This window comes from Canis lupus, chromosome 10 (genome assembly GCF_003254725.2).
Source record: "Canis lupus dingo isolate Sandy chromosome 10, ASM325472v2, whole genome shotgun sequence".
Taxonomy (NCBI): Eukaryota; Metazoa; Chordata; class Mammalia; order Carnivora; family Canidae; genus Canis; species Canis lupus.
In genome coordinates this window covers 64,099,761-64,116,480 of record NC_064252.1, presented here as the reverse complement: position 1 = coordinate 64,116,480, position 16,720 = coordinate 64,099,761, and the positions used below count along the sequence as shown (strand labels likewise).

At 36.3% G+C, this 16,720-nt stretch overlaps 1 protein-coding gene across 10 annotated transcripts in view; it reads left to right on the top strand.

The window, feature by feature from the left end:
* The window catches only part of LOC112673404 (WD repeat containing planar cell polarity effector), a 424,409-nt gene that overhangs the window by 149,733 nt on the left and 257,956 nt on the right, over window positions 1–16,720 (top strand). For all 10 annotated transcript variants that reach the window (XM_035721693.2, XM_035721691.2, XM_035721688.2 and 7 more), the window contains one exon: window positions 15,372–15,981. In XM_035721693.2, the coding sequence (XP_035577586.1) occupies window positions 15,372–15,981 (610 nt within the window). The remainder of the gene's footprint in view (window positions 1–15,371; window positions 15,982–16,720) is intronic.

Genomic DNA, 16,720 nt, shown 5'->3' with positions numbered 1-16,720 from the left:
GTTCAAATCCTAGCTATGCCACTACCTAGCTCTCTGTCCTTGAGCAAGGTATTAACCTCTGTGCACTGTGCTTTCATTATTTGAAAAATAGAGTTAATGAAGATAAGTATGTTAATATATGCATTTAGAGCAATACCTACATATAGTAAACTCTCAAATATGGACCACTGTTGTGATTCTTATTATCGTTATTAGTACTGTCATTATTGTTTGCCCATAATTTCCAGCCTGCCAAAGCTATATTATCAATCACCTTCTTTATACTTCAGTCATTGAATCAGCAGTCAAGTGCTTATTTTGTGGAAGACTGTGGTGCCAAACCATGGCTGAGGCAAGAATTTATAAGGATGGCTGTAGAGCAATGGCCTTCTCAGTCTAGAATTGTGCCTCAAACAGGAACACTACAAGGGTTAATCTAGGAGGCAATGATAGTAGTTCACTCCACCTATTCCTGACAGTGGTTCCAACATCATTCATTATGTTGTAATTTCACCTTGGACCAGTACTTTGAGTATGGAATTCTGTTTTTATAATTTAAAACAAAAGCAACCTTCCTGTTTCTTCAAGTTTTTGCCTGAGTAAAATATAGATAGTCCCAGATTATACATGGTTTGACTTAGGATTTTTGACTTTGCCATGATGTGGAGGCAGTACATGTTCAGTAGAAGCCATACTTTAGAATTTTGATCTTTTTCAAAGAACAAAAGATCTTCTTCATCTATGATAGGTGATAGGATACTTTCCCATGATGCTGGGCAGTGGCAGTCAGCCACAACTTCCAGTTAGCCAGGCAATCATGAAGATAAACAACCGATACCCTTATAACCATTCTGTACGCATACAATCATTCTGATTTTTGTTTTCAGTACACTATTTGATAAATTGTATGAGATATTCAGTAATTTATTATAAAATAGGCTTTGTGTTAAGTGATTTTGCCCAACTAGTATAGGCTAATTTAAATTTCCGAGCATGTTTAAGCTAGGTGAGGCTAAGCTGTGATGTCCGGTAGGTTAGGTGTATTAAATGCATTTTCAACGTGTGACGGGTGTATTGGGATTTAAGGCAAGGAAGACAGTGGTATGTTTCTGTGCTTCCTCTAAATCTATTATCTATTGGGCTTTAATTCTGAGATATAATGAACAAGTCCAGGTATTTTCTATCTCTACCTGCCTCTTCTGGTGTTATAAACTTTCAGGCTGCCTTTTAAGACTGCAGAGTCATTTATAATTAATTAATTAATTAACCTTTTTCTGGAACTTTTCCAATTTTGTTGTAGTAACTAAAACCACTTATAATGCTTTAAGTGTGGATTTGTGAGGCTAAGAAGTGCTTTGTTCCTATTCACTTGCTTTTCATGCCCACTGCTTTCTTGATCTTGGGTTCAGAAGCTAATTGAGTAAAAGACTTCATCAAAATGATTGTAATAAAGCTAATTAGAATTCTATTAAATATTCTGCCTTATAATAAAGGTAAAAATAATTTAGTTATACTTTACATAAATTACCTGTATTTGAAATGAGCGTATTACACGAAATTAGTGTTCTAAAGGGTATACATATGATCTACATACCTTATCTCCTGGTGTCATCTAGATCATGGACTTTGGAGTTGGACAAACCTAGTTTACCTGTTGGTTGGACCATATACATACTAACTGTGTAAACTTAGTCAAATTTACTCCCTCTAAGCTTCTGCCTGCTGTTAGCTAATTCTGTGTTCTTTGCCCTTAGGTAGATCATCCATCCTCTGACATTAGTTTTCTATTTTTAAGATGATGGATTTCAACCAGAGAGGTTACCTCCAGGTCTGTGACAGCTCTATAAGGTGCTCATCTGGATTCTGAAGCACAGATCTTATTTAGCCGGTGCTTGCTCAAATGCCTTTATTAGATATGAAACTAAACTTAGCCTCAGCACTGACAGCCCACCCTGACTGGCCCTGACCTACCCTTCCAGTGTTATTTCCTTATACAAACCTATGTTTGTAGCCAAGTGGTTAACTCACCGCTTCTTATTTTCCATGTCCTGCCTGTACACATTACTGGCATTTCTACCTGAAACGCCCTTCCTTCTGTTTCCACATCATTCAACAACTATTGAGCGTGACCGTGGAGTAAACACTGTATTTCATTTCAGGGGATATGAATACAAAAATATCCCTTCCTGCAGGGATCCTGGTGTCCACCAATGAGAGACAAATATGAAAACGTGTAAGTGCACTAAAGCATTAAATGATGCTGTGGATAGAGTGTGTGTAAGCTATCCTAGGAGCCAGAGGGGAATGATTGATTCTACTTAGGGAGATAGTAAGGAGGAAACATTAAAGAGGCTTTACAATTTGCTCAAATAGGAGATTGGCAAACAATTTTACTTGCTTTTACTATCCTTTCTAAGTTTGTATGAAGGTTGTACTAGCCCTCTAGAGTGATTTGGCTAGCTTTTTCTGTATCTCCTCTTTGAACCCAAAAGATTTATCTGTATTTGAGCATTTGGTAAAATCTATAAAACTGCCTGGGTGTGGTGTCTTAAAGGAAGGTAGATTTTTTAAAGAACAGATTCCATTTTTAAGGGCTGCTTTTTTCCCAGGAATTCTGGGGGGTTTTTTTGAAGTCATTTTCTTTAATTTGTATTTCTGGAAAATTACCCATTTTGTGTAAGTGTTTTTGAATAGATTTCATAAAGTTGTATATGATACTTGCACATGATTTTTAGTTATTCACCACTGATTGCATAGTTAATGCCCCCCTTTTCAATCCTACTATATTAAGATACAGAAATTTCTTTTTTCTTTTTTTTTTTTTTTTTAGCAAAAGTACTTTTTCTTGGATTTGGCCCTTTCAGTCATTCTATCAAAGTTAAACTGTTGAAAAAATTTGTGAAGATTACTTTTACAGAACCTCATGTGAAATTACATATGCAAAAGGTGAACGTCTTTGGAAGAAATCTCTAGGAAAATAATTGTTTCTTTTTTCACATGTGAAGACGTAATTTTTAGCTATGAATTAGTTGTAATACGTTTTTTAGAATATCATGAACAAAAACCACTAGTCTATAAAAGTAATATTCAGGCATATGTCTTTAAATTTTTTTCACTGGCCACCAATAGTCTTCTTGAACTAATCATCAGAATAAAAGATACAATATACTCTTAAACTCTAAAATTCAAAGTAAAAAAATAGCAACCTCATAGATTAGAAATTTAATCTTTGTATCTGTTAAACTATAGAATTTTAAAAAAGCGTTTCCCATCCAAATTAAATCAGAAAATATAATAAGCTTTTAGTTGGAAAGTGACAAGATCCTAGAGTAGTGGTTCCTAGCCTTGGCAACACAACACATTACTGTCACTTGCAGAGGTTTTACAAATGGGCCCACTTAAACCAGGTACATCAGAATATCCAGAAGGAGAGGGGAAGCACCGGTATTCTTTAACAGGTTCCCTAGGTGATTCTCATGTGCATTCAAGTTGAGAAACACTGCTTTATAGCAAACTGAAAAAAAAAAATTAGAGCCATCATTTTTGCATAACAGACCATGGAAAGGATAAAGCCCACCTACTGAACCAAATGAGAGTTTTAACAATAGATTCTAAGTAGAAAATTGGCTTACCAAGCAGCTAAAAAAAAAAGAAAACAAAGGAAACACAGAAATAAGCTCTCTGTGACTGAATTATCTGTCTTTCAGAGGAAGAACATATTTTAAATTTATTTTATGGATATTAGAAAACTCCTGGTCTAATTTCACACCGCAGAGCTATAAACAACAGCACATATCTTAATTAGAAGCATAAAGCAGAGAGTTATGTAGTCTAGGAAAAAATTTCTTTTGAAAAATATACAATAGTGTGTACAAAAAATTTTTTATCAGTAAATTCATTTAAAAACAGTTTTTTTTTAAATTTTTATTTATTTATGATAGTCACACACAGAGAGAGAGAGGCAGAGACACAGGCAGAGGGAGAAGCAGGCTCCATGCACCAGGAGCCCGACGTGGGATTCGATCCCGGGTCTCCAGGATCGCGCCCTGGGCCAAAGGCAGGCGCCAAAACGCTGCGCCACCCAGGGATCCCCTAAAAACAGTTTTTAATGGTGTATGTGTGGATTATTATATATAACGTGGTAATTATTTTTATTTAAATTCCACATACTCTTTATGCTTTGCTTTTTAGAAAGTTATTACCATCATCATAGAACTATTTAATTCATTCGCTTTGTCAATAATGTGATGACAACACAACTTTTTTCTTTACCTTTGTATTTGAGCAAGTATTTTAACTTTTCAGCTGCATGGATTAGATGAAGCTTTCTGAGTATAGTGGTAATTTCAAGAGATTCTTCAGAAGAGGTCACCTGAATTCGTTTATGAAATTAATCAAAAACAAATAAGCAGAGCTATTAAACCTTAAAACCTGTTGTCAGGCATAGGAAAATATAACCCCATAAAGATAACTTTTTTCATATAAAATTTAAAAACCATTTTTGCAGTGATTTAGAGGATCAGCGACTAATGGAAAAGTAAAGATATGACGAACTTTTAATATAGCATAATTTGATTAAAGAAGCATTTAGAAGGTCTTATAAATGCATTCAACTGAAAAGCCAAAATATATAAGAAACATCGCTTCCAAAGAAATGTATGTACTATGTTAGCTTTCAACCAAATATCAAAGATTTTATACTCTAGGGATGATAGCTTTTTAAAAAATCTCTTTATTATAAAACACTCATAAAGAAAACCCCAGGAAATAACTGTATAGTTTAATGAGCTATTACAAAGGAAATACCCCCAGAACCACACTCAGGTCAAGATGAGGAACTTTGCCAGACACCCAGAAATACTGTTTTGTACTGTCATGATTCCAACCCCTGCCTCGTTACCCAAAGGTAACCTCTATCATGACTTTCCATCACTTTCTTGTATACCCATATAGCTTTTATCATCCTAATACATCTCCCCACAACGCAGTTTAAGGTTCTCCTTTTAAAACACTTTAATGTATCTTTTTTAACCTACGAGTTCTCCTTCCATCCCTTTGTTTTCCTTAAAATTTATGTTTTGAAACTGCAGTTTCCTATAGCCTGGATTTTATTTGCATATTCGTAGTGTGGTTCAACATGTTTATCTTTTGAAAGTTCTACAAGGTAGTCAGTTTTGGCAAGACTATATGGGGCAGTGTGTTGTTGTTATCAGAAGTCATGTAATGTCAGGTTCTTTCTTGGTCATCTCTCTTTTAATAATGTTAGCAGCTATTAATGCTCAGTGCCTAGATCTGTTAATTCATTAGGGTTGCAAAACAGTGATATTCTAATTTTATTATTACTTCTTTCATTAATTAATTGAGATACTTTTATAAAAAGATACTTCCACTCATCTCCTATTTATTTTCCCAGTGGTTGAATTCATATTGTGTAATATTGTGTAATCAGGATAAATGTCAGTTTCTTTTCTTTTATTTGCTAATTTTCAAGATAATGAATTGATTCTTTATTCCCTGAAGGTAACCAACTAGTTTTTGTTTTTTAAGTAGCATTATTAATTGATGGTTTTAAATATATTTGACTTGATGGGGTTTTAGAAATTATAGTTATTATCCTTTTGAAAGCTCAAACTTGTCTTATATTTGGGAACCTCTTCAAATTGGCTCCTCTCTTTGTCATGACCTTAGTAGTCTTGAGTAGCCTCCCTGCTATTTGGAATGACAAAATGTTCCATGCTTATCTTATACATTTTCTGCATCAGACCTGGAATTAGCCATTTCTTCAATAGCTCTGGTTTCTTTTAATGGAAAATGTCATTTTTAAACTCAAGTTTGGGAGCTAGGAATAATGTGTCATTGTTATTAGATTGGTCATTGTTTCTAGTTTTCTTTAGTAGAATGAGCTAGAGATTTTATACATATATATATTCAGAGTGAGTTTACATCATTACTTCTGACTAGAATTCAGGATACAGGGTCGTTTACTTAACCTTGTCTATATTATATCTTTATCTCCTTTTTTTCCTACCAAAAGTCCTAGTTTACAGGGATATGGAGGACAAATTATAGTATCCCATAATTGTTTACTTTTTCTCACAGTATACACCTAACAGTCTGAGAATAATCATACTAATACTACCACTACTAATATAAATTATGAACATTTAGAAAACTTTTTGCCTGTGTTTTTATCACTTCTTTCCTTCCATTTTAAAATAATTATGCTTTATTTACATTATTGGAGCATAAAGTCATTGCATACAATGTTCTCTCTCTTCTAATTCTCATCTAGTCATCCATGGGTTTTTGGTTTTGCTAATATTTAGTTGAACTGTTTCTTTCATGTGAAGATTTAGAGAGATTCAGAAACTATAGTGCCACCATCACCACTTTGCCAGAATCAGGGATGCTATATTCATGGTCATATTAAACTCTCTTAGTTTTTTTTTTTTTCCTTCTTTTTAAGTAAGCTCTCTGCCCAACATGGAGCTTGAACTCGTGACCTTGAGATCAAGAGTTGCATGCTCTGCTGACTGAGCCAGCCAGGTGCCCCGATAAATGCTTAGTTTGAACCAACTCCTCTATAGCTAAACTTGAAACATGGCAATCTTGAGCCTATCTCCAGCTCACTGTAATTGCTTTTCTGCTTTCTGTGCTTTCTTAATTTTAAAATATCTTCCAGAGGGGGCATCACTCATATTGACTGCTTATGCTTTTCCTTCTCTGTACTGTTCCTTTTTGAATGACTTTTGGATCAGTCCTACTTTTTTCAAGTTTAGCGTTTTTAAGAATAAAATGAAATAACCTCAGTGGTTTTTTTTTTTTTAAAACAAATTTCAACCTTAAAGCTGACTGATTTAAACTTGACCGAAACAATTCACTTTAGGAATGAAACTACCAGCTTGTTTATCCTTGAAATTGGGAAATTCCAAGACCTTTGGGACCCTTCTTTATCTTTTCTGCCTTTCTTAGCTTGAATTTTTAAACTCTTACAATTTCTTTCTTTAAAAAACAAAAAATGAAAAGCAAACAACAAAAAATAAACCTTTGAGCCTGGTCATCCATCTCTTGTCTGGTGTCACAATCTCTCTTAATTGGCCACTTGGAACAATTGGCCTTTAGCTAACATACTGCCTCTGTTTCCGTGCTTTTCTTTGTATCTTCCAATAGGAAGATTTCCTTTGAATTAAAGCAGAGATCTTTTTCTAGAGATTTCCAGACTTTAAGTAGGTCACCACACATTATAAAAGTCTTAATTTTTTCATCCCTTAATTATCTATACTGTTCTTACCCATCTCATTGTTTGCCTCTTCATTATGCCTGTATTAAAACTTTTTACCATGTTCTTTATCATAGCCATTCCCATTTAATTCTACTGATCACTTCCTAAAGCCTCTGGCATATATATTTGAAGAATCTTTAAAGAGTTATTAGATTTCAGAATTTACCTAATCTGGGGAATGCCTGAAGATAGGATTAAGACCAAGAACTCAAGGTTGCTAAGAGAGTAAATCTTAAAAGTACTTATCACAAGACAAAACTTTGTAACTATGTATTGGTGATGTTAATGAGGCTTACTGTAATTATCATTTCCCAGTATATACAAATATTGAATCATTATGATGGACACCTGAAAGTAATATAATGTTATATGTCAGACCTCCATAAAAAGAAAAAAAGACCAAGAACTCAATGAGAGAAAGGAATTCTTTTTTTTTTTTTAAAGATTTTATTTATTTATTTATTCATAGAGACACACAGAGAGAGAGGCAGAGACACAGGCAGAGGGAGAAGTAGGCTCCACACAGGGAGCCTGATGCGGGACTCGATCCAGGGTCTCCAGGATCACACCCCGGGCTGCTACGCCACCGGGGCTGCCCAAGAAAGGAATTCTTGATCGTGAAGTTTGTAGAGGATAACACTGAACATTCCTTACAGAAGGTTATAGTAGACTTCAAATTAATCTTGCTAGCTTACATGAATATCACCAGCCAAGGTTCTCTGTTTTTGGATTCTTTTCTCTCCTTTGTGCTTTTTTCTTCAGGGCATTGTCACTTAACATATCTCCCTTCATTACATAACATATTTTTAAATTCCTTTATCTTAGCATTATATCTTGGCCTGATTATCTCCTGACTAGTACTTCACATTAAGTTCATTCAGAGAGGAAAAACTAGCTGCATAAATATGAGAGATGTCTTAGTATATGTAAGTTTGGATTTTAAAAGTCTGTTTTCTCTTGGTATTTTGCAGTAACTGCATAATTGCATTTGGTGGTTTTCAGCTTCTTAATTCCAAATGATCTGCTAACAGAGCATCTTATACCCAAGAAATGTATTGACACATTTTCCTTCCATATAGCTCCTCAGTCAGTAGGGTGTATTTTAATGACTTCAATGCAGGTATAACACTTCATTTTTATAATCTTGGTCCATCACATTAGCATTTTTGTAGAAAACCTGAATGACTGAATTTTCTTGTCCTGCATCTTATTCCTTTATTTTAGCTGAGTCGAGTCCATCTTTATTGCTGATGATATGTTTCTCTCTACTTCTTTTTTTTTTTTTTTTTTTAAGATTTTGCTTATTTATTCATGAGAGACACAGAGAGAGGCAGAGACATAGTCAGAGAGAGAAGCAGGCTTCTGGCAGGGAGCCCAGTATGGGACTCCATCCCCAGACCTGGGATCACACCCTGAGCTGAAAGCAAACGCTCAACTGCTGAGCCACCCAGGCATCCCTCTCTGTACTTCTTGTATGCAAAATGTTTCAGAATTCTGATTGGAATCTCAGTCCACTTTTACTATCAACTAAAAATATTAATATCACATTAGGTAACATGCAAGTATCATCTCAGTATTCCTGATTGACCTAAACTTTTGCAATAAGGTTTTGTGCCATGTCAGTCAAATTATGTATAAATATTTCTCTGTGCAGATATACTTAAGTCACTATATACTTCCACTTATTGTTTATAATAGTACATGATAAATTTATTGTGACAGTCTCTGTATATACAGATGTCTTATTTTCATGGGCTGAATTTTTAAAATTTTGATAATATTGGCTATTTAAAAAATTACATAATTAGGTATGATTTTAAATGAATTTAAAATCTGGGAATTAAGTATGAACATTGTATATCTTATTTAAAATATATTCAGTCAGTCTGTTTATTGAGTTACTACCATATGCCAAGCACAGTACTAAGTATCATAAATAAATCACTTTAATATTAACCTCAAATTTTCATCTTTCCTATATTTAAAATTATCTTCGGCATTTATAGTTTACAACTATGTATCAGTCATGAATTCTAAATAACCAAATTTGGGTTTTATTTAGGATCAGTGTCTCTCATTCTTTTCATCTGCTATTCTTGTGAAAAAATCCAGGACTTTCTCTTTAGGAACAACAAGGATAGCTACTATTTATTGTGGTCTCCTCTGTCCCCTGCATATTAGGTATGTTATTTTTAAATCATACTGCAATCCTGCAGCACAGGTAAATAAATCCTCATCTTACAGATGAGAAAACTACAGTTCCAAGAGGTTATCTTGCCCCAGACTCCAGAGCTCTCTATCACCAAAACAAGGAGTCCGTCTCTGTTATGTGCTGCTTCTTTGCTCCTTGGCTGTTGTACAGGGTCAAGTCCAACTGAGAATTAAATTCTGAACCTAAGTATGTCAAATACTTTCAAGCCTACAGGTATTTTAGATTTTAATGTTGTTATCTTATTATACTTTGAAAATCATATAAACTGGACCCTTTCTATTCATGACATAATGCTATTTTCAGAAGATTTCATTGAAACATTGCAGAAGAAACTTAAAACTTAAAAGTTTTCCTTTGTATCTTCTGCACAAACAAATTCAAAAACTGGCAATGATGTTTGTGTTTGTCTAATTTTTGTGGTGAGGAAATAGTTTAGTTTGTATTTCATTCATCTAGGGATGTTTTTACATTTACACTTACTAAGTATGCTGTCTGTTTTCAGTACAACCCAACCAATACAAGAATGAAGCATCTTTAAAAGAAGTCCGTTTATTAAGAACCTTGCCCTCCAAACTTCTTCAATCATGCGTAGGAGAGTTGCCCAGATCATCAGCACAAGCCTCTTTTTCACCCCCAGGTTAACAGACTCCATTGTCATTTGCATAATTTGTCTCTTCAGTTCCTGCACCTAATTCTCATTCCTTTGCTCTGTGGGGATTCCTAACGCACCATGGTTCTTCTCATTCTTGCCCTCTGGTCGCATTGAGGAAAAGGTGGACCTTCACGGAAATTTATTAACTCCCTCTGCTTGCAAAGCAGTGTCTTGCAAAGACCTTGGTTTTTAGAGTCAGACAGATCTGGATTTGAAACTACAGCTGTATCACTTATTAACTTTGGGATCAAGGACAACTTAAACCATCTGTCTGACCCTCATTTTCCTTATCTCTGGAACATAGATTGTAATACCAAACTTTGGAGTATTACAAACATTAAGTAAAACAATGTATGAAAAGTGATTAGCATAGTACCCTATTTTCTTCTTATTTTTGGTGAGATTACTCTTTATTGAAACTTATGCACACTCAAGTGTTTTTTAATGTTTAAACTTTTATGGTATCTTTATGCCATGGAAGACATTTTCTTTTCTTAAATGAATTTGAGCTTTTTAGTGGGGAAGATAGCAGGTGATCCTTTGACCTTGATTAGCATTTTAGAGTTATCTGGAATTGACAGTGAAATTGTTTCTGGTCCAATTCTGTTGGTGGGGTAGGAGGGTTCCCCCCGCCTACCAACAAGCAGTTCTTGGATACCAGCAAGATATCCTAATTCTGATACTATCTACCTGGAGATAGTATCATAGGATCCCACAGGTAAAGTTCAGTCCTAGAAGACTGCACCCCACCCCCTACTTCAGATGCCAATCACAAGCCCAGATTGTTACCTGTGCTTCTGACCTACCAGCTACAGATTGGAGGTTCCCACAGCCTCCTCCTTGGACTTCAGATGCAAGTCACAAGTCCATGTTGTTACCTGTACTTCTGACTGACTGGCTGTAAACCAGGGATTCCCAACCTGGAAGCTCTCCAAACCCTGCCCTTTTGGCTTCATTACATAAGCATGATTAATTTAATCATTAGCCATTGGTATTGACTGATCCTCCAGTCCCTCTTCCTTCTGGGAGATCTAGTGGGGGAACTGAAAGTTCTAACCCTCTAAACACAGGGTTGGCTCCCTTGACAACCAATGCCTATACTTAGGTACTTCACAAAAGTCACCTCATCAATATAACAAGACTCTCCTCCCCCCTTAGGAAATTCTAAGAGTTTTGGGACCTGTGAGCCAGGAACTGTGGAAAATAACTAAATATGTGTGAGAAATATATTTTGGTCATCTGAATAGTCATATATATTGATTTCTTCTAAATTGCAGTATCATACCTTTTTCTTAGTGACACCACAGAGCTTATTGGGTTGACATAAACTTGGAAATCAGGAACCCTGGGCCCCTTCTCCTTGGACCTTGAGCCTAACTTGAGCCATCTGACAAGGCTGGCTCTTCCTTTTAGACTGTCTCTGTAGGAGTACAGACTCTATTCAAAGTCAGTTGGCCTCTCAGTTTTCTGCCCAGAGGCTTCCTTTACAAAACTTTAAGTCTTCTGGAAGTATGGTATTTCAACTAGTGTTATATTATGTGTGTGTGTTTAATTTGTAATTTTAAAAGTTTATTGCATACCCGCTACCAGCAGAGCTTTTGGCTAGCTGTTGCATAGGACGCACAAAAGAAGTATAAAATAGATGGGACAGGTTTTTTGTTTTGTTTTGTTTTTTGTTTTTTTTTTAAGATTACAGTAAAAAGAAGGCCATTTGTCCAAACATTAGAAATAAATAAAAGGCTGAATGTCTCAAGCAAGTCATTGGCTAAGTTAGAGTGGGGAAGGGGGTAGAGAGGAGGTGAGATTAAAAAAAAGAAAGGATGCCATCCAGCTGGAAGGAATCCAGAAATTAGAACAGCATTTGGTCTAGTTCTTCAGGGGGGAGTATGGTTGGTAGGAAAAACTGAGTTTCTGGGTAGATTTTAGGCAATGCACATGAGTGAAGTTGTTAAAAGATAAACTGAGGCATATTTAAACTTTTAAGAGTTTATTTGAACAAAAATTTATTCCAGTTGGGCAGTGACTAACTAAGTGGTTAGGAACTCTGCCAATGGGAGCCAGTGGAAAAACTTATGTAGATAAAGTGCAGAAGCAAAGAGAGGAAGTTATTTGATTGGCTGTAGCTTAAAGCCTAGTTGACTGTTGGTGGTTGGTTATCCTTAGCATTTTGATTTTGTAACTTTGAGGCATTTACAGTCTTTGACTTGGGTTTTGCTTATGTAGGCCCTGGCATTAGAGCCACTTCAGTCTAAAGGTCTCCTTGTTAAATTAACTTAACATTTTTACAGAGCTGTAAAAATGCAGGGCAGATTTTAGTTTGAATGTAGAGTAATGAGACTGGAGAAGATAACACTAGAATTTGCAAGTCACATCATGTCCCTTCTTTGCTTATGGCTTCTCATCTCATTTAGGGAAAAAGCCAAAGTCCCTAAAACATCATCTGTTCCCTTCCCCTAATTCCCACTACTTTCTTCCTTCGTCCTCCTTCTCTAGCTGTTTCCCTTGATCAGGCCAAGAGCGCCACCTCTGGGTGTTCGTTTCCTCTGCCTAAAGTTCTCTTCTGCCAAACAGCTACATGGCTCACCCTTTACTTCTTTCAGGTCACCCTTATCTGAGAGACCTGTCCTGGATTTTCTGTATCATCCCCTCTCACTTCTGTCACTCCCCATTCCCCCTACTTTGTTTTTATTCTTCTCAGTATTCGGGAAGTACAAGGTTAGGATCACTGACATCCTATATATGGTTGCTTGTGAATTGTTGCTTGGTCTTAAGCCATTAGAATGCACATTCTCTGGGAGTGAGGACCTACTGCAGTATCCCCAGGACATAGGACTAGTACTTGGCATATTCAAATATTTATTAGACAAAAGAGAAAAACAAGAGCAGGAAAGAGAGGGAGAGGGAGGGAAGGAATTAGATATGGGTCCTATAGGATTTTGCATTCCAGGCAGGGGAATACAAATTTATTCATTAGAAGGGTTTGAACAGAGGAGTGAGAGTAGGGATGCCTGTGTGACTCAGCAATTGATCATCTGCCTTCAGCTTGGGGCATGATCCTGGGATCCGAAATCAAGTCCCTTGTGGGGAGTCTGCTTCTCCTTCTGCCTGTCTCTGCCTCTCTCTATGTGTGTCTCTCATGAATAAATAAATAAAATCTTTTTTTAAAAAAATGAAGGAGAGTGAAAACACGTACTTTAGGAAGATTAGTTAGATGACAATGTATAGGATGGATTTTTTAAAAAACTTCCATCAGTCCCCCCTTCCTATCTCCCATTTATTTATTTATTTATTATTATTTTTTTTTTTAAAGACTTATTTATTTATTCATTCAGAGAGAGCAAGAGAGAGGCAGAGGGAGAAGCAGGCCCCATGCTGGAAGCCCGATGTGGGACTTGATCCCAGGTCTCCAGGATCACACCCCAGGCTGCACGCAGCGCTAAACCGCTGAGCCACCAGGGCTGCCCCCCCCCCTTTTTTTTAGATTTATTTATTCATAGACGGGGGCGGGGGCCAAAAACACAGGCAGAGGGAGAAGCAGGCTCCATGCTGGGAGCCCAACATGGGACTTGATCCCGGGTCTCCGGGATCACACCCTGGACTGAGGCGGCGCTAAACTGCTGAGCCACTTGGGCTGCCCAATCCCCCCTTCCTATCTCAAAGCCAGCACTCTGTAACATAGCTATTTGTGCTTAAAAAATAAAATAAAATTTTAAATTTTGAAATAGTGTGACTCTCAAGAAACTGCTAAAATTGCTAAAAGCAAATTCCCTATACTTTCCCCCCAATCTGCCCTAGTGATAATATCTTACATTACTGTAGTTCATTGTCAAATCCAGAAAAATGACCTTGGTACAATACTATTAACTCTGCTATAGGCCTTAGTTGAATATCATCATTCTTTACATGCACTTTTGTGTGTGTGTGTGTGTGTGTGTGTGTGTATAGTTCTAGAATTTTCTTATATGTGTAGAAACATGCTTTTTAATGTTTCTACATCTGATTTTCAAGTTTTTGACAAAGTACTAGAAAATCTCCTCTTTAGTAATACTCTCCAGGTTCTTGGCCTCCTACATTAAAAATAAAGTGAATGGCCTGTTGTTTTCTTTCTTTATTCTGTCCCGGTGTTCTTTGTAGCCTTTTCTTTCTACAATAAAGATGATTTAAAAACTTCACTTCATCAGTATTGACAAATCATATTACTTAAACAGGTCTTAATTTTTTTGTTTTAAAACCAGTGCATTGGGCAGCCCGGGTGGTGCAGCGGTTTAGCGCCACCTTCGGCCCAGGGCCTGATTCTGGAGACCCGGATCGAGTTCCACGTCGGGCTCCCTGCGAGGAGCCTGCTTCTCCCTCTGCCTGGGTCTCTGCCTCTCTCTGTGTCTCTCATGAATAAATAAATAAAAACTTAAAAAAAATAAAACCAGTGCATTATATTACTATATAACATTTCTTTCTGTTGGCCATTTGTCTACTTAACAACCTTCAGATCCTTTCTTTATAGAAAAATATTTCTATAAGACTCTTAACAGGGTTCTAGTTTTTTTCCTTTGCCTACCCTACCCTACTAATTAAAAGTATTCTGGTCAGTAATTTACCAACAATTTCAGAACTGGGAAGGACAGTGGGTGGGAAGGAGATTAGCTAAATTGTTTAAAGTCCTTTATTCATTCTTTTAAAAATTAAACTTCTGGGGATCTCTGGGTGGCTCAGCAGTTTAGCACCACCTTCGGCCCAGGGCGTGATCCTGGAGTCCCAGGATCGAGTCCCATGTCGGGCTCCCTGCATGGAGCCTGCTTCTCCCTCTCCCTCTGTGTGTGTGTGTGTGTCTCTCTCTCTCCCTCTCTGTGTCTCTCATGAATAAATAAATAAAATCTTAAAAAAATTAAACTTCTGATATTTTTAGATATTCTGCTAGCCATATTATCTTAAAGGGCCACCTTATTAGCTTTTATATGTTGAACATATTTGTCTTTAAGTTATTTACAGATTTTCAAAAACAAAGTGTTAATGTTGAAATCTTACAATTTCTGCAGCTGTGTTATATATGTGCTATATACATTCATATATATTCTATGTGAGAGATATAACATATACACATATATAGCATATACACGCTTATATGTGGCTGATGTTTAGGGTGATAATTGATGGTCTTCAGTAGGATGCTGGGTTAATATGCAGGCCTGTGTGTGACCACTGAAGAAGAATCAAGGTCTTTGTGAACATACTTGATACATTTCTTATAGGTTCTGAGTTGTATCCGCACGGAATGGGATCCACTGGATGTTCGCTTTGGCACCAAACAGCCTTATCAAGTGTTGACAGTGGAGCGCTCCATCAGTGTAGACAAAGAGCCCATGGCTGACAGCTGCATCTATGAATATGTTCGGAACAAAATCCAGTGTATATCAGTAACCAGAATACCACTAAAATCAAAAGCTATTAGCTGCTGCAGGAATGTTACTGAAGACAAACTGATTCTGGGCTGTGAAGATTCTTCAGTAATTCTTTATGAAACTCACCGTAGAGTAACTCTCTTAGCCCATGCTGAACTTTTGCCTTCATTAATAAGCTGCCACCCAAGTGGTGCCATTCTACTAGTTGGCAGCAACCAAGGGGAGCTGCAAATTTTTGATATGGCTTTATCCCCTATTAACATCCAGCTCTTGGCTGAAGACCGCTCACCCAGGAAGACTCTGCAGTTCAATAAATTCTTTGACATTTCTAGCAGTCTTGTTCAAATGCAGTGGATAGCTCCTCCATTGGTTTCTGAGAAGCCAGAACGTGGGGACATTTATGATCTCCTCTTCCTCAGGTTTGACAGAGGACCTTTGGGTGCACTCTTGTTTAAGCTTGGTAAGTCAAGAAAGTTGGTGAGTTAAGTTAAAATGTTTATGATGGTGACATTATGATTAAGAGAATAAAACCATCCTAGAAATGGAAGTTTTCTGTGTCATCCTATAAATAGGCTTGCCTTTCAAAAATTTTATATAATTTTTTTTCAGGTAATATTTATGCCCAATGTGGGGCTCTGACTCACAACTCTGAGATCAAGAGTCACGTGCTCTCCTAACTGACCCAGCCAGGTGCCTTCATATAGTTTCTTTAAGAAAGCTTTGTGGATGATTTTCTAAATGTTAAGGAGCATTAGATAGTGAAGAGTTTGGAAATTGCACTAATTGCTCATTGTAATGCATGAAAAACTTAAACTTAACACTTTTGATACTTTCCAAAATAAATACATATATGAATATTTGGAAGTACTTAATATGCCATTAAAAAGTTCTTTGTTGTAGGAATGTAATACTTTTTCTATTAATTAGTTATTCTAGATGATAAGTATCCATTGCTTCCCAGATTGCAATGTGTAAGACAAATGTTTTAAAAGAAGAGAAAGCAAATGTTTGGTTAGAATTTGGACAGAAGGTTATACAACTCTGTTTCCTTTTAGATAAAAATATTGAAAAAGTTTTTCAATATTATGAAAATCATGTATTAATGTAGCTCATTTCAACCAGGAAACTTTTTTTTTTAGATTTTTTTTTTTAAGTAATTTCTACATCCAGTGTGGAGCTTGAACTTACAACCTGAAGAT